The sequence below is a fragment of the Lampetra fluviatilis genome, unplaced genomic scaffold, assembly GCF_964198595.1.
Source record: "Lampetra fluviatilis unplaced genomic scaffold, kcLamFluv1.1 SCAFFOLD_862, whole genome shotgun sequence".
NCBI lineage: Eukaryota > Metazoa > Chordata > Hyperoartia > Petromyzontiformes > Petromyzontidae > Lampetra > Lampetra fluviatilis.
In genome coordinates, this window is record NW_027620791.1 from 22,460 (window position 1) to 42,522 (window position 20,063).

Here is a 20,063-nt window from a genome sequence, read left to right on the forward strand (position 1 = left end):
TCTCTGTGGGTCTCTATGAGTGTGGGTCTCTGTGGGTCTCTATGAGTATGGGTCTCTGTGGGTCTCTGTGAGTGTGGGTCTCTGTGGGTCTCTATGAGTGTGGGTCTGTGTGGGTCTCTATGAGTGTGGGTCTCTGTGGTTCTCTATGAGTGTGGGTCTCTGTGGGTCTCTGTGGGTCTCTGTGAGTGTGGCTCTCTGTGGGTCTCTGTGAGTGTCGGTCTCTGTGGGTCTCTATGAGTATAGGTCTCTGTGGGTCTCTGTGAGTGTGGGTCTCTGTGGGTCTCTCTGGATCTCTGTGAGTGTGGGTCTCTGTGGGTCTCTATGAGTGTGGGTCTCTGTGGGTCTCTATGAGTGTGGGTCTCTGTGGGTCTCTGTGGGTCTCTATGAGTGTGGGTCTCTGTGGGTCTCTATGAGTGTGGGTCTCTGTGGGTCTATATGAGTGTGGGTCTCTGTGGGTCTCTATGAGTATGGGTCTCTGTGGGTCTCTGTGAGTGTGGGTCTCTGTGGGTCTCTATGAGTGTGGGTCTCTGTGGGTCTCTATGAGTGTGGGTCTCTGTGGTTCTCTATGAGTGTGGGTCTCTGTGGGTCTCTGTGGGTCTCTGTGAGTGTGGGTCTCTGTAGGTCTCTGTGAGTGTGGGTCTCTGTGGGTCTCTATGAGTATAGGTATCTGTGGGTCTCTGTTGGTCTCTCTGGGTCTCTGTGAGTGTGGGTCTCTGTGGGTCTCTGTGAGTGTGGGTCTCTGTGGGTCTCTCTGGGTCTCTGTGAGTATGGGTCTCTGTGGGTCTCTGTGAGTCTCTATGAGTGTGGGTCTCTGTGGGTCTCCGTGGGTCTCTGTGAGTGTGGGTCTCTGTGGGTCTCTCTGGGTCTCTATGAGTGTGGGTCTCTGTGGGTCTCTGTGGGTCTCTATGAGTGTGGGTCTCTGTGGGTCTCTATGAGTATGGGTCTCTGTGGGTCTCTGTGAGTCTCTATGAGTATGGGTCTCTGTGGGTCTCTGTGGGTTTCTTTGAGTGTAGGTCTCTGTGGGTCTCTCTGGGTCTCTATGAGTGTGGGTCTCTGTGGGTCTCTGTGGGTCTCTATGAGTGTGGGTCTCTGTGGGTCTCTATGAGTATGGGTCTCTGTGGGTCTCTATGAGTGTGGGTCTCTGTGGGTCTCTATGAGTGTGGGTCTCTGTGGGTCTCTATGAGTATGGGTCTCTGTGGGTCTCTATGAGTGTGGGTCTCTGTGGGTCTCTATGAGTATGGGTCTCTGTGAGTGTGGGTCTCTGTAGGTCTCTGTGAGTGTGGGTCTCTGTGGGTCTCTATGAGTATAGGTATCTGTGGGTCTCTGTTGGTCTCTCTGGGTCTCTGTGAGTGTGGGTCTCTGTGGGTCTCTGTGAGTGTGGGTCTCTGTGGGTCTCTCTGGGTCTCTGTGAGTATGGGTCTCTGTGGGTCTCTGTGAGTCTCTATGAGTGTGGGTCTCTGTGGGTCTCCGTGGGTCTCTGTGAGTGTGGGTCTCTGTGGGTCTCTCTGGGTCTCTATGAGTGTGGGTCTCTGTGGGTCTCTGTGGGTCTCTATGAGTGTGGGTCTCTGTGGGTCTCTATGAGTATGGGTCTCTGTGGGTCTCTGTGAGTCTCTATGAGTATGGGTCTCTGTGGGTCTCTGTGGGTTTCTTTGAGTGTAGGTCTCTGTGGGTCTCTCTGGGTCTCTATGAGTGTGGGTCTCTGTGGGTCTCTGTGGGTCTCTATGAGTGTGGGTCTCTGTGGGTCTCTATGAGTATGGGTCTCTGTGGGTCTCTATGAGTGTGGGTCTCTGTGGGTCTCTATGAGTGTGGGTCTCTGTGGGTCTCTATGAGTATGGGTCTCTGTGGGTCTCTATGAGTGTGGGTCTCTGTGGGTCTCTATGAGTATGGGTCTCTGTGAGTGTGGGTCTCTGTGGGTCTCTGTGAGTGTGGGTCTCTGTGGGTCTCTCTGGGTCTCTGTGAGTGTGGGGCTCTGTGGGTCTCTGTGGGTCTCTGTGGGTCTCTGTGAGTATAGGTCTCTGTGGGTCTCTCTGGGTCTCTGTGAGTGTGGGTCTCTGTGGGTCTCTGTGAGTGTGGGTCTCTGTGGGTCTCTGTGAGTGTGGGTCTCTGTGGGTCTCTGTGAGTATGGGTCTCTGTGGATCTCTGTGGGTCTCTGAGTGTGGGTCTCTGTGGGTCTCTATGAGTGTGGGTCTCTGTGGGTCTCTGTGGGTCTCTATGAGTTGGGTCTCTGTAGGTCTCTATGAGTGTGGGTCTCTGTGGGTCTCTATGAGTGTGGGTCTCTGTGGGTCTCTATGAGTATGGGTCTCTGTGGGTCTCTGTGAGTGTGGGTCTCTGTGGGTCTCTATGAGTGTGGGTCTGTGTGGGTCTCTATGAGTGTGGGTCTCTGTGGTTCTCTATGAGTGTGGGTCTCTGTGGGTCTCTGTGAGTGTGGCTCTCTGTGGGTCTCTGTGAGTGTGGGTCTCTGTGGGTCTCTATGAGTATAGGTCTCTGTGGGTCTCTGTTGGTCTCTCTGGGTCTCTGTGAGTGTGGGTCTCTGTGGGTCTCTGTGAGTGTGGGTCTCTGTGGGTCTCTCTGGGTCTCTGTGAGTATGGGTCTCTGTGGGTCTCTGTGAGTCTCTATGAGTGTGGGTCTCTGTGGGTCTCTGTGGGTCTCTGTGAGTGTGGGTCTCTGTGGGTCTCTCTGGGTCTCTATGAGTGTGGGTCTCTGTGGGTCTCTGTGGGTCTCTATGAGTGTGGGTCTCTGTGGGTCTCTATGAGTATCGGTCTCTGTGGGTCTCTGTGAGTCTCTATGAGTATGGGTCTCTGTGGGTCTCTGTGGGTTTCTTTGAGTGTGGGTCTCTGTGGGTCTCTCTGGGTCTCTATGAGTGTGGGTCTCTGTGGGTCTCTATGAGTGTGGATCTCTGTGGGTCTCTATGAGTATGGGTCTCTGTGGGTCTCTATGAGTGTGGGTCTCTGTGGGTCTCTGTGGGTCTCTATGAGTGTGGGTCTTTGTGGGTCTCTATGAGTATGGGTCTCTATGGGTCTCTGAGTGTGGGTCTCTGTGGGTCTCTATGAGTATGGGTCTCTGTGAGTGTGGGTCTCTGTGGGTCTCTGTGAGTGTGGGTCTCTGTGGGTCTCTCTGGGTCTCTGTGAGTGTGGGTCTCTGTGGGTCTCTGTGGGTCTCTATGAGTGTGGGTCTCTGTTGGTCTCTGTGGGTCTCTATGAGTGTGGGTCTCTGTGGGTCTCTATGAGTATGGGTCTCTGTGGGTCTCTATGAGTATGGGTCTCTGTGGGTCTCTGTGAGTGTGGGTCTCTGTGGGTCTCTCTGGGTCTCTGTGAGTGTGGGTCTCTGTGAGTCTCTCTGGGTCTCTGTGAGTGTGGGTCTCTGTGGGTCTCTGTGGGTCTCTGTGAGTGTGGGTCTCTGTGGGTCTCTGTGAGTGTGGGTCTCTGTGGGTCTCTCTGGGTCTCTGTGAGTGTGGGTCTCTGTGAGTGTGGGTCTCTGTGGGTCTCTATGAGTGTGGGTCTCTGTGAGTGTGGGTCTTTGTGGGTCTCTCTGGGTCTCTGTGAGTGTGGGTTTCTGTGGGTCTCTATGAGTGTGGGTCTCTGTGGGTCTCTGTGGGTCTCTGTGAGTATGGGTCTCTGTGGGTCTCTGTGAGTGTGGGTCTCTGTGGGTCTCTCTGGGTCTCTGTGAGTGTGGGTCTCTGTGGGTCTCTCTGGGTCTCTGTGAGTGTGGGTCTCTGTGGGTCTCTCTGGGTCTCTGTGAGTGTGGGTCTCTGTGGGTCTCTGTGAGTGTGGGTCTCTGTGGGTCTCTGTGAGTGTGGGTCTCTGTGGGTCTCTCTGGGTCTCTGTGAGTGTGGGTCTCTCTGGGTCTCTGTGAGTGTGGGTCTCTGTGGGTCTCTCTGGGTCTCTGTGAGTATGGGTCTCTGTGGGTCTCTGTGAGTGTGGGTCTCTGTGGGTCTCTCTGGGTCTCTGTGAGTGTGGGTCTCTGTGGGTCTCTATGAGTGTGGGTCTCTGTGGGTCTCTCTGGGTCTCTGTGAGTGTGGGTCTCTGTGGGTCTCTGTGGGTCTCTGTGGGTCTCTGTGAGTATAGGTCTCTGTGGGTCTCTCTGGGTCTCTGTGAGTGTGGGTCTCTGTGGGTCTCTGTGAGTGTGGGTCTCTGTGGGTCTCTGTGAGTGTGGGTCTCTGTGGGTCTCTATGAGTGTGGGTTTCTGTGGGTCTCTATGAGTGTGGGTCTCTGTGGGTCTCTGTGGGTCTCTATGAGTGTGGGTCTCTGTGGGTCTCTATGAGTGTGGGTCTCTGTGGGTCTCTATGAGTGTGGGTCTCTGTGGGTCTCTATGAGTATGGGTCTCTGTGGGTCTCTATGAGTGTGGGTCTCTGTGGGTCTCTCTGGGTCTCTGTGAGTGTGGGTCTCTGTGGGTCTCTGTGGGTCTCTGTGAGTATAGGTCTCTGTGGGTCTCTCTGGGTCTCTGTGAGTGTGGGTCTCTGTGGGTCTCTGTGAGTCTCTATGAGTGTGGGTCTCTGTGGGTCTCTGTGGGTCTCTGTGAGTGTGGGTCTCTGTGGGTCTCTCTGGGTCTCTATGAGTGTGGGTCTCTGTGGGTCTCTGTGGGTCTCTATGAGTGTGGGTCTCTGTGGGTCTCTATGAGTATCGGTCTCTGTGGGTCTCTGTGAGTCTCTATGAGTATGGGTCTCTGTGGGTCTCTGTGGGTTTCTTTGAGTGTGGGTCTCTGTGGGTCTCTCTGGGTCTCTATGAGTGTGGGTCTCTGTGGGTCTCTATGAGTGTGGGTCTCTGTGGGTCTCTATGAGTATGGGTCTCTGTGGGTCTCTATGAGTGTGGGTCTCTGTGGGTCTCTGTGGGTCTCTATGAGTGTGGGTCTTTGTGGGTCTCTATGAGTATGGGTCTCTATGGGTCTCTGAGTGTGGGTCTCTGTGAGTGTGGGTCTCTGTGGGTCTCTCTGGGTCTCTGTGAGTGTGGGTCTCTGTGGGTCTCTGTGGGTCTCTATGAGTGTGGGTCTCTGTTGGTCTCTGTGGGTCTCTATGAGTGTGGGTCTCTGTGGGTCTCTATGAGTATGGGTCTCTGTGGGTCTCTATGAGTATGGGTCTCTGTGGGTCTCTGTGAGTGTGGGTCTCTGTGGGTCTCTCTGGGTCTCTGTGAGTGTGGGTCTCTGTGAGTCTCTCTGGGTCTCTGTGAGTGTGGGTCTCTGTGGGTCTCTGTGGGTCTCTGTGAGTGTGGGTCTCTGTGGGTCTCTGTGAGTGTGGGTCTCTGTGGGTCTCTCTGGGTCTCTGTGAGTGTGGGTCTCTGTGAGTGTGGGTCTCTGTGGGTCTCTATGAGTGTGGGTCTCTGTGAGTGTGGGTCTTTGTGGGTCTCTCTGGGTCTCTGTGAGTGTGGGTCTCTGTGGGTCTCTATGAGTGTGGGTCTCTGTGGGTCTCTGTGGGTCTCTGTGAGTATGGGTCTCTGTGGGTCTCTGTGAGTGTGGGTCTCTGTGGGTCTCTCTGGGTCTCTGTGAGTGTGGGTCTCTGTGGGTCTCTCTGGGTCTCTGTGAGTGTGGGTCTCTGTGGGTCTCTCTGGGTCTCTGTGAGTGTGGGTCTCTGTGGGTCTCTGTGAGTGTGGGTCTCTGTGGGTCTCTGTGAGTGTGGGTCTCTGTGGGTCTCTCTGGGTCTCTGTGAGTGTGGGTCTCTCTGGGTCTCTGTGAGTGTGGGTCTCTGTGGGTCTCTCTGGGTCTCTGTGAGTATGGGTCTCTGTGGGTCTCTGTGAGTGTGGGTCTCTGTGGGTCTCTCTGGGTCTCTGTGAGTGTGGGTCTCTGTGGGTCTCTATGAGTGTGGGTCTCTGTGGGTCTCTCTGGGTCTCTGTGAGTGTGGGTCTCTGTGGGTCTCTGTGGGTCTCTGTGGGTCTCTGTGAGTATAGGTCTCTGTGGGTCTCTCTGGGTCTCTGTGAGTGTGGGTCTCTGTGGGTCTCTGTGAGTGTGGGTCTCTGTGGGTCTCTGTGAGTGTGGGTCTCTGTGGGTCTCTATGAGTGTGGGTTTCTGTGGGTCTCTATGAGTGTGGGTCTCTGTGGGTCTCTGTGGGTCTCTATGAGTGTGGGTCTCTGTGGGTCTCTATGAGTGTGGGTCTCTGTGGGTCTCTATGAGTGTGGGTCTCTGTGGGTCTCTATGAGTATGGGTCTCTGTGGGTCTCTATGAGTGTGGGTCTCTGTGGGTCTCTCTGGGTCTCTGTGAGTGTGGGTCTCTGTGGGTCTCTGTGGGTCTCTGTGAGTATAGGTCTCTGTGGGTCTCTCTGGGTCTCTGTGAGTGTGGGTCTCTGTGGGTCTCTGTGAGTGTGGGTCTCTGTGGGTCTCTGTGAGTGTGGGTCTCTGTGGGTCTCTGTGAGTATGGGTCTCTGTGGATCTCTGTGGGTCTCTATGAGTGTGGGTCTCTGTGGGTCTCTATGAGTGTGGGTCTCTGTGGGTCTCTGTGGGTCTCTATGAGTGTGGGTCTCTGTGGGTCTCTATGAGTGTGGGTCTCTGTGGGTCTCTATGAGTGTGGGTCTCTGTGGGTCTCTATGAGTATGGGTCTCTGTGGGTCTCTATGAGTGTGGGTCTCTGTGGGTCTCTGTGGGTCTCTGTGAGTGTGGGTCTCTGTGGGTCTCTGTGAGTGTGGGTCTCTGTGGGTCTCTATGAGTATAGGTCTCTGTGGGTCTCTGTTGGTCTCTCTGGGTCTCTGTGAGTGTGGGTCTCTGTGGGTCTCTGTGAGTGTGGGTCTCTGTGGGTCTCTCTGGGTCTCTGTGAGTATGGGTCTCTGTGGGTCTCTGTGAGTCTCTATGAGTGTGGGTCTCTGTGGGTCTCTGTGGGTCTCTGTGAGTGTGGGTCTCTGTGGGTCTCTCTGGGTCTCTATGAGTGTGGGTCTCTGTGGGTCTCTGTGGGTCTCTATGAGTGTGGGTCTCTGTGGGTCTCTATTAGTATGGGTCTCTGTGGGTCTCTGTGAGTCTCTATGAGTATGGGTCTCTGTGGGTCTCTGTGGGTTTCTTTGAGTGTAGGTCTCTGTGGGTCTCTCTGGGTCTCTATGAGTGTGGGTCTCTGTGGGTCTCTGTGGGTCTCTATGAGTGTGGGTCTCTGTGGGTCTCTATGAGTATGGGTCTCTGTGGGTCTCTATGAGTGTGGGTCTCTGTGGGTCTCTGTGGGTCTCTATGAGTGTGGGTCTCTGTGGGTCTCTATGAGTATGGGTCTCTGTGGGTCTCTATGAGTGTGGGTCTCTGTGGGTCTCTATGAGTATGGGTCTCTGTGAGTGTGGGTCTCTGTGGGTCTCTGTGAGTGTGGGTCTCTGTGGGTCTCTCTGGGTCTCTGTGAGTGTGGGTCTCTGTGGGTCTCTGTGAGTGTGGGTCTCTGTGGGTCTCTGTGAGTGTGGGTCTCTGTGGGTCTCTGTGAGTATGGGTCTCTGTGGATCTCTGTGGGTCTCTGAGTATGGGTCTCTGTGGGTCTCTATGAGTGTGGGTCTCTGTGGGTCTCTGTGGGTCTCTATGAGTTGGGTCTCTGTGGGTCTCTATGAGTGTGGGTCTCTGTGGGTCTCTATGAGTGTGGGTCTCTGTGGGTCTCTATGAGTATGGGTCTCTGTGGGTCTCTGTGAGTGTGGGTCTCTGTGGGTCTCTATGAGTGTGGGTCTGTGTGGGTCTCTATGAGTGTGGGTCTCTGTGGTTCTCTATGAGTGTGGGTCTCTGTGGGTCTCTGTGGGTCTCTGTGAGTGTGGCTCTCTGTGGGTCTCTGTGAGTGTGGGTCTCTGTGGGTCTCTATGAGTATAGGTCTCTGTGGGTCTCTGTTGGTCTCTCTGGGTCTCTGTGAGTGTGGGTCTCTGTGGGTCTCTGTGAGTGTGGGTCTCTGTGGGTCTCTCTGGGTCTCTGTGAGTATGGGTCTCTGTGGGTCTCTGTGAGTCTCTATGAGTGTGGGTCTCTGTGGGTCTCTGTGGGTCTCTGTGAGTGTGGGTCTCTGTGGGTCTCTCTGGGTCTCTATGAGTGTGGGTCTCTGTGGGTCTCTGTGGGTCTCTATGAGTGTGGGTCTCTGTGGGTCTCTATGAGTATCGGTCTCTGTGGGTCTCTGTGAGTCTCTATGAGTATGGGTCTCTGTGGGTCTCTGTGGGTTTCTTTGAGTGTGGGTCTCTGTGGGTCTCTCTGGGTCTCTATGAGTGTGGGTCTCTGTGGGTCTCTATGAGTGTGGGTCTCTGTGGGTCTCTATGAGTATGGGTCTCTGTGGGTCTCTATGAGTGTGGGTCTCTGTGGGTCTCTGTGGGTCTCTATGAGTGTGGGTCTCTGTGGGTCTCTATGAGTATGGGTCTCTATGGGTCTCTATGGGTCTCTATGAGTGTGGGTCTCTGTGGGTCTCTATGAGTATGGGTCTCTGTGAGTGTGGGTCTCTGTGGGTCTCTGTGAGTGTGGGTCTCTGTGGGTCTCTCTGGGTCTCTGTGAGTGTGGGTCTCTGTGGGTCTCTGTGGGTCTCTATGAGTGTGGGTCTCTGTTGGTCTCTGTGGGTCTCTATGAGTGTGGGTCTCTGTGGGTCTCTATGAGTATGGGTCTCTGTGGGTCTCTATGAGTATGGGTCTCTGTGGGTCTCTGTGAGTGTGGGTCTCTGTGGGTCTCTCTGGGTCTCTGTGAGTGTGGGTCTCTGTGAGTCTCTCTGGGTCTCTGTGAGTGTGGGTCTCTGTGGGTCTCTGTGGGTCTCTCTGAGTATGGGTCTCTGTGGGTCTCTCTGGGTCTCTGTGAGTGTGGGTCTCTGTGGGTCTCTGTGAGTGTGGGTCTCTGTGGGTCTCTGTGGGTCTCTATGAGTGTGGGTCTCTGTGGGTCTCTCTGGGTCTCTGTGAGTGTGGGTCTATGTGGGTCTCTGTGGGTCTCTGTGAGTATGGGTCTCTGTGAGTGTGGTCTCTGTGAGTATAGATCTCTGTGGGTCTCTCTGGGTCTCTGTGAGTGTGGGTCTCTGTGGGTCTCTGTGGGTCTCTATGAGTATGGGTCTCTGTGAGTCTGGGTCTCTGTGAGTATAGGTCTCTGTGGGTCTCTCTGGGTCTCTGTGAGTGTGGGTCTCTGTGGGTCTCTGTGAGTGTGAGTCTCTGTGGGTCTCTGTGAGTGTGGGTCTCTGTGGGTCTCTCTGGGTCTCTGTGAGTATGGGTCTCTGTGGGTCTCTGTGAGTGTGGGTCTCTGTGGGTCTCTGTGGGTCTCTATGAGTGTGGGTCTCTGTGGGTCTCTATGAGTATGGGTCTCTGTGGGTCTCTGTGAGTCTCTATGAGTATGGGTCTCTGTGGGTCTCTGTGGGTCTCTTTGAGTGTGGGTCTCTGTGGGTCTCTCTGGGTCTCTGTGGGTCTCTATGAGTGTGGGTCTCTGTGGGTCTCTATGAGTGTGGGTCTCTGTGGGTCTCTATGAGTATGGGTCTCTGTGGGTCTCTATGAGTGTGGGTCTCTGTGGGTTTCTGTGGGTCTCTATGAGTGTGGGTCTCTGTGGGTCTCTATGAGTATGGGTCTCTGTGGGTCTCTGAGTGTTGGTCTCTGTGGGTCTCTATGAGTGTGGGTCTCTGTGGGTCTCTATGAGTATGGGTCTCTGTGGGTCTCTATGAGTGTGGGTCTCTGTGGGTCTCTATGAGTGTGGGTCTCTGTGGGTCTCTATGAGTGTGGGTCTCTGTGGGTCTCTATGAGTGTGGGTCTCTGTGGGTCTCTATGAGTGTGGGTCTCTGTGGGTCTCTATGAGTGTGGGTCTCTGTGGGTCTCTATGAGTGTGGGTCTCTGTGGGTCTCTATGAGTATGGGTCTCTGTGGGTCTCTATGAGTGTGGGTCTCTGTGGGTCTCTATGAGTGTGGGTCTCTGTGGGTCTCTATGAGTGTGTGTCTCTGTGGGTCTCTATGAGTATGGGTCTCTGTGGGTCTCTATGAGTGTGGGTCTCTCTGGGTCTCTGTGAGTGTGGGTCTCTGTGGGTCTCTGTGAGTGTGGGTCTCTGTGGGTCTCTCTGGGTCTCTGTGAGTGTGGGTCTCTGTGGGTCTCTGTGGGTCTCTATGAGTGTGGGTCTCTGTGGGTCTCTATGAGTGTGGGTCTCTGTGGGTCTCTATGAGTATGGGTCTCTGTGGGTCTCTATGAGTATGGGTCTCTGTGGGTCTCTGTGAGTGTGGGTCTCTGTGGGTCTCTCTGGGTCTCTGTGAGTGTGGGTCTCTGTGGGTCTCTGTGGGTCTCTGTGAGTATGGGTCTCTGTGGGTCTCTCTGGGTCTCTGTGAGTGTGGGTCTCTGTGGGTCTCTGTGAGTGTGGGTCTCTGTGGGTCTCTGTGGGTCTCTATGAGTGTGGGTCTCTGTGGGTCTCTCTGGGTCTCTGTGAGTGTGGGTCTCTGTGGGTCTCTGTGAGTATGGGTCTCTGTGAGTGTGGGTCTCTGTGAGTATAGGTCTCTGTGGGTCTCTCTGGGTCTCTGTGAGTGAGGGTCTCTGTGGGTCTCTGTGAGTGTGGGTCTCTGTGGGTCTCTGTGGGTCTCTGTGAGTGTGGGTCTCTGTGGGTCTCTCTGGGTCTCTGTGAGTGTGGGTCTCTGTGGGTCTCTGTGAGTGTGGGTCTCTGTGGGTCTCTGTGGGTCTCTATGAGTGTGGGTCTCTGTGGGTCTCTATGAGTGTGGGTCTCTCTGGGTCTCTCTGGGTCTCTGTGAGTGTGGGTCTCTGTGGGTCTCTGTGGGTCTCTGTGGGTCTCTGTGGGTCTCTCTGAGTGTGGGTCTCTGTGGGTCTCTATGAGTGTGGGTCTCTGTGGGTCTCTGTGGGTCTCTGTGGGTCTCTGTGAGTGTGGGTCTCTGTGGGTCTCTCTGAGTGTGGGTCTCTGTGGGTCTCTATGAGTGTGGGTCTCTGTGGGTCTCTCTGAGTGTGGGTCTCTGTGGGTCTCTCTGAGTGTGGGTCTCTGTGGGTCTCTCTGAGTGTGGGTCTCTGTGGGTCTCTCGGGGTCTCTGTGAGTGTGGGTCTCTGTGGGTCTCTATGAGTGTGGGTCTCTGTGGGTCTCTATGAGTGTGGGTCTTTGTGGGTCTCTATGAGTGTGGGTCTCTGTGGGTCTCTATGAGTGTGGGTCTCTGTGGGTCTCTATGAGTGTGGGTCTCTGTGGGTCTCTATGAGTGTGGGTCTCTGTGGGTCTCTGTGGGTCTCTGTGGGTCTCTGTGAGTCTCTATGAATATCGGTCTTTGTGCGTCTCGTGCGCTTAGATTATTTGACGATGATCACGATCATGACGATTCTGTAAGTCACTGCCGTAATGTGTTTTTTTATTTAAAATTTGACCATCGCCAGATCGGTCGCTACCGACAAAGATACCACGTCGCTCGTTGGGCCTTGCCTGGTAAAAAAATAAAATATTTTTTAAAATATCTTCTTGGTTCTTTCGGTAAAGTCACGTAGAATGTAAATAATAAAATAATAAAAAATACAACTTTTAATTTTTATTATTTCCATTCTACGTGATGACTTTACCGAAAGAACCAAGAAGATGAATCCCTGCAGTCACGAAAGCTTTAAATCGAAATTTTAAAAAAATAATAAAATTAAAAATTAAAAAAAAAAAATTTTACAATTTAAAAAAAAATGTTTACGAACTTTCATTAAGATTTTCTTATGAACTATTTGACCCCCCCTCCCCAACCAATCGCAGTTCGTGCTTCAACGGGGGCACGTGCTTGGAGGGAGTGAACGCCTACACCTGCCAGTGCCGCCACGGCTTCTGGGGTGACCACTGTCAACACGAGGTCAACGAGTGCGAGTCCGCGCCGTGCCTCAACGGGGGCACGTGCGTGGACAGCCTGGGCACGCACAAGTGTGTGTGTCCCTACAGCTACACGGGGGTCGACTGCCAGGTGGGTGGGTGGGTGAGTGGGTGGGTGAGTGGGTGGGTGGGTGGGTGAGAGAGTGAGTGAGTGAGTGAGTGGGTGGGTGGGTGGGTGGGTGAGTGGGTGGGTGGGTGAGTGGGTGGGTGGGTGGGTGAGTGGGTGAGTGGGTGGGTGAGTGGGTGAGTGGGTGGGTGGGTGAGTGGGTGAGTGGGTGGGTGGGTGAGTGGGTGAGTGGGTGAGTGAGTGAGTGGGTGAGTGGGTGAGTGGGTGAGTGGGTGAGTGAGTGAGTGGGTGAGTGAGTGGGTGGGTGCGTGGACAGCCTGGGCACGCACAAGTGTGTGTGTCCCTACAGCTACACGGGGGTCGACTGCCAGGTGGGTGGGTGGGTGAGTGGGTGGGTGAGTGGGTGGGTGGGTGGGTGAGAGAGTGAGTGAGTGAGTGGGTGGGTGGGTGAGTGGGTGGGTGGGTGAGTGGGTGGGTGGGTGGGTGGGTGAGTGGGTGGGTGAGTGGGTGAGTGGGTGAGTGGGTGGGTGGGTGAGTGGGTGAGTGGGTGAGTGGGTGAGTGAGTGGGTGGGTGAGTGGGTGAGTGGGTGAGTGGGTGAGTGAGTGAGTGGGTGAGTGAGTGGGTGGGTGCGTGGACAGCCTGGGCACGCACAAGTGTGTGTGTCCCTACAGCTACACGGGGGTCGACTGCCAGGTGGGTGGGTGAGTGGGTGGGTGAGTGGGTGGGTGAGTGGGTGGCTGGGTGAGTGGGTGGGTGGGTGAGTGGGTGAGTGAGTGGGTGAGTGAGTGGGTCATGCAGCTGCAATGGCTGCTTTGGGTACGCGGTCCAGACCTCCCCGGGAACCCTGGCTGACGGAGGAGGTGTTCAGGTTAATTGAGAAAAAGCGACAGGCCCACTCTCATCGCCTACAGCATCCCACGTCAGAGAATGAGGAGGTTTACCGCAGCCTTCGCTCGGAGGTTCGGAGAGCCGTAAGGCGCTGTAAGGATGGGTGGTGGTCGCGGGTTGCTGAGGAGATGGAGTCTGCCTCAGTGGCCCGCGATCACAAATCACTATTTAACTCCATCAAAAAAGTAACCTGCAGCGCCACACCTATTACCATCATTAGAGGAAAAAACGGTGATCCAATCTCCGACCCCCAGGAACAGGTTTGCAGATTTGCTGAGCATTTCTGTGAGGTCCTGGGGGAGGGAAAATCTCTCAGCCAGGAAAACATCATGGCACAAAGTGGGGATAACCCTGCTGAGGCTGCGGTGCCTCAAATATTGGAAGAGGTCACCCCCTGTGAGTGGCTGGCTGAGGTACCGGCTGTTGAGGAAGTACTGAGGGCGATCCGGAGTCTGAGACCAGGGAAGGCACCGGGCAGAGATGATCTCCCAGGCGAAATGCTGAGGGAGGGTGGCGTTTGTGCACAGACTGCCCTATATGACATCATAACAACAGTCTGGACCACTGGACGGGTTCCGCAGGACTGGAAGGATGCCCTGGTGGTCCCCCTCTTTAAGAAGGGGGACCGCACAGACTGTAACAACTACAGGGGCATCTCACTCCTCAGTGTGCCGGGTAAGGTCCTGGCAAGGATTATTCAACATCGCCTTGCTAGGCATGCTGAGGAGAGGCTTGCGGAGCCCCAATGTGGTTTCAGGAAAGGGCGGTCCTGCACAGATGCCATATTTTCTGTCCGTCTGCTACAGCAGAGGTGTAGGGAATTCCAAAAAGACCTACATCTTTGCTTTATTGACCTGGTCAAGGCCTATGATACCATCAGTAGGACTGGGCTCTGGGTTGTTCTTCGTGCTTTCGGAGTCCCTGACCCTCTGCTCACGATCATTAAGGACCTTCATGATGGTGAGCGGGCCCGGGTAAAACTACGTGGCCGGGAGTCGGAGCCTTTCCCTGTACACCTTGGGGTGCGACAGGGATGTCCTCTGGCTCCCACATTATTTAACATCTATTTCGACTGCGTAGTTCGTGAAGCCTTCAATAGCTGTACCGGGGGAATTACCATTTGGTACAGATATAATGGGAGGCTGATCGACGCCCGGGTGCGATCAAGGGATGGCTCCCTATTGGTCAACCACGTTATGTATGCCGATGATTTGGTAATAGCTGCTCATTCAGAAGAGGAGTTGGAGACGCTGCTGCTGAGGCTGGAGTGTGCCACTAAGAGGTGGGGCCTTACCATCAGCCCCACCAAAACTAAGCACCTGCCTGGGTATTTTGTACCATCGGGCACTCCGCCCCCACAACTCCCAATCGGTGATGGGGCAGTTGTGGAGAGAGTAGAGAGTTTCCCATACCTGGGCAGTGTGCTCATGACCAGCTCCAGTTTATCAGCAGAGGTCTCACTCCGAATCAGTCGAGCGGCAATATCTTTTCATCGGTTGCGTAACGCTGTGTGGAAGCTACCTGGTCTGTCGCTCCGCACGAAGCTTCAGGTCTTCTCGGCCACGGTCATTCCCTCCCTTCTCTACGCTTGCGAAACGTGGACCCCCCTAGTGGAGCATCTTCGCCGGTTGGAAACATTTAGGCTGGCCTGCCTACGATCCATCCTGGGTTTGACCAGGCTGGATTGTGTGAGGAGCTCACAAGTCCTTGAAAGATCTGGGCAAAGTCCCATCAGTGAGCTCCTCCGGCAGGCAAGGCTGCGTTGGCTGGGTCATGTAGCCCGCATGCCCAGCCACCGCATGCCTAAACAGCTTTTGTTCGGCCGGATCGAGGGGGCTAAACGGGCGCGGCACGGGCTAGAGAAGAGATGGAGTGATGTGGTACAGGAGGACGTGGAGCTGAGTGGACTTGCCGATGACTGGTACCAGCGGTGTCAAGATCGGCCTCAGTGGAGGAGGCTCGTGAAGGACGCTACTGGGCAGTTGGAGGCAGTCGCCCTCCAACAACAACGGAGGGCGGAGGAGCGACGCTCACAACAACGAGCGGAGCGCCGGGTGGCTAAAGCACAGCAAGTTGGCACAGTAGGGGGCACAGGTGGTGCATCAGCCAGTCATCTCGGTCATCTCGGTCAGTCGACCCGTGGCACCTGGGTCTGCCCCGTGACCTCCTGCCAGCGGGCGTTCGACACTTCACGTGGCCTCAAGGTGCACATGGCCTGGCACAAGCGTCGTGGTGACGTCACCGCCACTTAGTGGCGAATGGCGGTTGTTGAGTGAGTGGGTGAGTGGGTGGGTGAATGGGTGAGTGGGTGGGTGGGTGAGTGGGTGAGTGGGTGGGTGAGTGGGTGAGTGGGTGAGTGGGTAGGTGAGTGGGTGGGTGAGTGGGTGAGTGGGTGAGTGGGTGAGTGGGTGAAGTGAGTGAGTGGGTGGATGCGTGGACAGCCTGGGCACGCACAAGTGTGTGTGTCCATACAGCTACACAGGGGTCGACTGCCAGGTGGGTGGGTGAGTGGGTGGGTGAGTGGGTGGGTGAGTGGGTGGGTGGGTGAGTGGGTGGGTGAGTGGGTGGGTGGGTGGGTGAGTGAGTGGGTGAGTGGGTGAGTGGGTGGGTGGGTGGGTGAGTGGGTGGGTGAGTGGGTGAGTGGGTGGGTGAGTGGGTGAGTGGGTGGGTGGATGCGTGGACAGCCTGGGCACGCACAAGTGTGTGTGTCCATACAGCTACACGGGGGTCGACTGCCAGGTGGGTGGGTGAGTGGGTGGGTGGGTGAGTGGGTGGGTGGGTGAGTGGGTGAGTGAGTGGGTGGGTGAGTGGGTGGGTGGGTGAGTGGGTGGGTGGGTGGGTGGGTGGGTGGGTGGGTGGGTGGGTGGGTGAGTGAGTGAGTGGGTGAGTGGGTGGGTGGGTGGGTGGGTGAGTGAGTGAGTGGGTGGGTGAGTGAGTGTATGAGTGAGTGTGTGGGTGGTTGGGTGGGTGAGTGAGTGAGTGGGTGGGTGGGTGAATGTGTGGGTGGTTGGGTGGGTGGGTGAGTGGGGTGGGTGAGTGGGGTGAGTGGGTGAGTGGGTGGGTGAGTGGGTGTATGAGTGAGTGAATGAGTGAGTGTATGAGTGAGTGAGTGAGTGCCTGAGTGAGTGTGTGAGTGAGTGAGTGAGTGGGTGCGTGAGTGAGTGTATGTGTGTGTGAGTGAGTGAGTGGGTGGGTAGTACGTCAGGGGCGTGTGTGATGCGGCTGCCTCGCGATCTGCGTCCGTTTGCTCAGGACCTGGTGGATTGGTGCGCCCTGGATCCCTGCCGGCAGGGATCCAGCTGCTCGCAGTCGGGCACCGAGTTCCGCTGCAAGTGCCTGAGCGGGTGGAGCGGCCACTACTGTGACATCCCCAGTGTGCCCTGCAGCGTCGCGGCCGAGCTTCAGGGTGAGTGCGTGGGTGGGTTGAGTGGGTGGGTGAATGGGTGAGTGGGTGAGTGGGTGAGTGAGTGGGTGGGTGAGTGGGTGAGTGGGTGAGTGGGCGGGTGGAGCGGCCACTACTGTGACATCCCCAGTGTGCCCTGCAGCGTCGCGGCCGAGCTTCAGGGTGAGTGCGTGGGTGGGTGGGTGGGTGAGTGGGTGGGTGAGTGGGTGGGTGAGTGGGTGAGTGGGTGAGTGAGTGGGTGGGTGAGTGGGTGAGTGGGTGAGTGGGCGGGTGGAGCGGCCACTACTGTGACATCCCCAGTGTGCCCTGCAGCGTCGCGGCCGAGCTTCAGGGTGAGTGCGTGGGTGGGTGGGTGAGTGGGTGGGTGAGTGGGTGAGTGGGTGAGTGGGTGGGTGAGTGGGTGGGTGAGTGGGTGGGTGGGTGAGTGGGTGGGTGGGTGAGTGGGTGGGTGAGTGGGTGAGTGGGTGGGTGAGTGGGTGGGTGAGTGGGTGGGTGGGTGGGTGAGTGGGTGAGTGGGTGGGTGGGTGAGTGGGTGGGTGGGTGGGTGGGTGGGTGAGTGGGTGAGTGGGTGGGTGAGTGGGTGGGTGAGTGGGTGGGTGGGTGGGTGGGTGAGTGGGTGGGTGAGTGGGTGGGTGAGTGGGTGGGTGGGTGGGTGAGTGGGTGAGTGGGTGGGTGGGTGGGTGAGTGGGTGGGTGGGTGGGTGAGTGGGTGAGTGGGTGAGTGAGTGGGTGAATGGGTGAGTGGGTGAGTGGGTGGGTGGGTGGGTGAGTGGGTGAATGGGTGAGTGGGTGAGTGGGTGAGTGGGTGAGTGGGTGGGTGAGTGGGTGAGTGAGTGGGTGGGTGGGTGGGTGGGTGGGTGAGTGGGTGGGTGGGTGAGTGGGTGGGTGGGTGAGTGGGTGAGTGGGTGGGTGGGTGGGTGAGTGGGTGAGTGGGTGAGTGGGTGGGTGGGTGGGTGAGTGGGTGGGTGGGTGAGTGGGTTGGTGGGTGAGTGGGTGAATGGGTGAGTGGGTGAGTGGGTGAGTGAGTGGGTGGGTGAGTGGGTGGGTGGGTGAGTGGGTGAGTGGGTGGGTGGGTGAGTGGGTGGGTGGGTGAGTGGGTTAGTGGGTGAGTGGGTGGGTGGGTGAGTGGGTGAGTGGGTGAGTGGGTGAGTGGGTGGGTGGGTGGGTGAGTGGGTGAGTGGGTGAATGGGTGAGTGGGTGAGTGGGTGAGTGAGTGGGTGGGTGAGTGGGTGGGTGGGTGAGTGAGTGGGTGAGTGGGTGGGTGAGTGGGTGAGTGGGTGGGTGGGTGGGTGAGTGGGTGAGTGGGTGGGGGGGTGGGTGGGTGGGGGGGTGGGTGGGTGAGTGGGTGGGTGGGTGGGTGGGTGAGTGAGTGGGTGGGGGGGTGGGTGGGTGAGTGGGTGGGTGGGTGGGGGGGTGGGTGGGTGAGTGGGTGGGTGGGTGGGGGGGTGGGTGGGTGAGTGGGTGAGTGCGTGGGTGGGTGAATGGGTGAGTGGGTGGGTGGGTGAGTGGGTGAGTGGGTGAGTGGGTGAGTGAGTGGGTGGGTGAGTGGGTGAGTGGGTGGGTGAGTGAGTGAGTGAGTGTGTGAGTAGGTGGATGGGTTGGTGGGTGGGTGGGTGGGTGAGTGAGTGAGTGAGTGGGTGGGTGGGTGAGTGGGTGGGTGGGTGAGTGGGTGGGTGGGTGAGTGAGTGGGTGGGTGGGCGGGGTGAGCGGGTGGGTGAGCGGGTGAGTGGGTGGGTGGGTGGGTGAGTGGGTGGGTGAGTGGGTGGGTGGGTGAGTGAGTGGGTGGGTGAGTGGGTGGGTGGGTGGGTGAGTGGGTGGGTGAGTGGGTGGGTGGGTGGGTGAGTGGGTGAGTGGGTGGGTGAGTGAGTGGGTGGGTGAGTGGGTGAGTGGGTGGGTGAGTGGGTGAGTGGGTGGGTGGGTGGGTGGGTGAGTGAGTGGGTGGGTGAGTGAGTGAGTGGGTGGGTGAGTGAGTGAGTGAGTGGGTGGGTGGGTGGGTAGGTGAGTGGGTGGGTGGGTGGGTGAGTGGGTGGGTGGGTGAGTGGGTGGGTGGGTGAGTGGGTGGGTGAGTGTGTGAGTGGGTGGGTGGGTGGGTAGGTGAGTGGGTGAGTGGGTGAGTGAGTGGGTTGGTGGGTGAGTGGGTGGGTGAGTGGGTGGGTGGGTGGGTGAGTGAGTGGGTGGGTGAGTGGGTGGGTGGATGAGTGAGTGAGTGGGGTGGGTGAGTGGGTGGGTGGGTGGGTGGGTGAGTGAGTGAGTGGGTGGGTGGGTGGGTGGGTGGGTGGGTGGGTGAGTGGGTGGGTGGGTGGGTGGGTGAGTGAGTGGGTGGGTGAGTGGGTGGGTGGGTGAGTGGGTGGGTGAGTGGGTGGGTGGGTGGGTGGGTGAGTGAGTGGGTGGGTGAGTGAGTGGGTGGGTGAGTGGGTGGGTGGGTGGGTGAGTGGGTGAGTGGGTGAGTGAGTGGGTGGGTGGGTGAGTGGGTGGGTGAGTGGGTGGGTGGGTGAGTGAGTGGGTGGGTGGGTGAGTGGGTGGGTGGGTGGGTGAGTGAGTGGGTGGGTGGGTGGGTGGGTGAGTGAGTGGGTGGGTGAGTGGGTGGGTGGGTGGGTGAGTGAGTGAGTGAGTGAGTGGGTGGGTGGGTGGGTGAGTGGGTGGGCGGGTGGGTGGGTGGGCGGGTGGGTGGGTGAGTCGGTGGGTGGGTGGGTGAGTGGGTGGGTGGGTGGGTGGGTGGGTGAGTGGGTGGGTTGGTGGGTGGGTGGGTGAGTGGGTGGGTGAGTGGGTGGGTGGGTGAGTGGGTGAGTGGGTGGGTGGGGGGGTGAGTGGGTGAGTGGGTGGGTGGGTGAGTGGGTGGGTGGGTGGGTGGGTGAGTGAGTGGGTGGGTGGGTGGGTGGGTGAGTGAGTGGGTGGTGAGTGGTGGGTGGGTGGGTGGGTGAGTGAGTGAGTGAGTGGGTGGGTGGGTGGGTGGGTGAGTGGGTGGGTGGGTGGGTGGGTGGGCGGGTGGGTGGGTGAGTCGGTGGGTGGGTGGGTGAGTGGGTGGGTGGGTGGGTGAGTGGGTGGGTTGGTGGGTGGGTGGGTGAGTGAGTGGGTGAGTAGGTGGGTGGGTTGGTGGGTGAGTGGGTGGGTGAGTGGGTGGGTGGGTGAGTGGGTGAGTGGGTGGGTGGGGGGGTGAGTGGGTGAGTGGGTGGGTGAGTGGGTGGGTGGGTGAGTAGGTGGGTGAGTGGATGGGTGGGGGGGGTGAGTGGGTGGGTTGGTGGGGGGGTGGGTGAGTGGGTGAGTGGGTGAGTGAGTGGGTGGGTGAGTGGGTGGGTGAGTGGGTGAGTGAGTGGGTGAGTGGGTGGGTGAGTGGGTGAGTGAGTGGGTGAGTGGGTGAGTGAGTGAGTGGGTGAGTGGGTGAGTGGGTGAGTGGGTGGGTGGGTGAGTGGGTGGGTGAGTGGGTGGGTGGGTGAGTGGGTGGGTGAGTGGGTGGGTGGGTGAGTGTGTGGGTGAGTGGGTGGGTGGGTGAGTTGGTGGGTGAGTGGGTGGGGGGTAAGTGGGTGAGTGGGTGGGTGGGTGAGTGGGTGGGGGGGGTGGGTGGGTGAGTGGGTGGGTGGGGGGGTGGGTGGGTGAGTGGGTGGGTGGGTGGGTGAGTGGGTGGGTAGGCGGGTGGTCAGGGGGGTGGGCCGGTGTGTGGGGGGGGGGTTGGTATGTGGGTGAGTGGGTGGATGGGTCGGGGGTGTGAGTAGGGGGGTAGGTCACTGTCGATGTCTCACCCTGACCCCCCCTCCCTCCCCTGCCCCCCCTATCCCCAAAGACAAAGATCCCCCGTGTAGCCCTAACAGACTGTTGTGCCAAGTGCTGTTAGCGGAGCGGCGCACAGCACAGCAGGCGATTGATGGGGGTGGTGGTGATGGTGATGGTGGTGATGGTGATGGTGGTGGAGATGGTGTTGATGGTGGTGATGGTGGTGATGATGATGATGATGGTGGTGATGGTGGTGATGGTGGTGTTGATGGTGGTGATGGTGGTGATGGTGATGATGGTGGTGATGG

The 20,063-nt window shown here is 57.6% G+C and overlaps 1 protein-coding gene across 1 annotated transcript in view; it reads left to right on the top strand.

The window, feature by feature from the left end:
• Positions 1–16,051, top strand: part of LOC144954386 (uncharacterized) — a gene marked incomplete at its 3' end in the record, with an annotated part of 33,714 nt that extends 17,663 nt beyond the window's left edge. The window contains exons 5-6 of the mRNA XM_078884889.1: positions 11,579–11,780; positions 15,898–16,051. Of these exons, the coding sequence (XP_078741015.1) occupies positions 11,579–11,780; positions 15,898–16,051 (356 nt within the window). The remainder of the gene's footprint in view (positions 1–11,578; positions 11,781–15,897) is intronic.
• Positions 16,052–20,063: the final 4,012 nt, after the last annotated feature.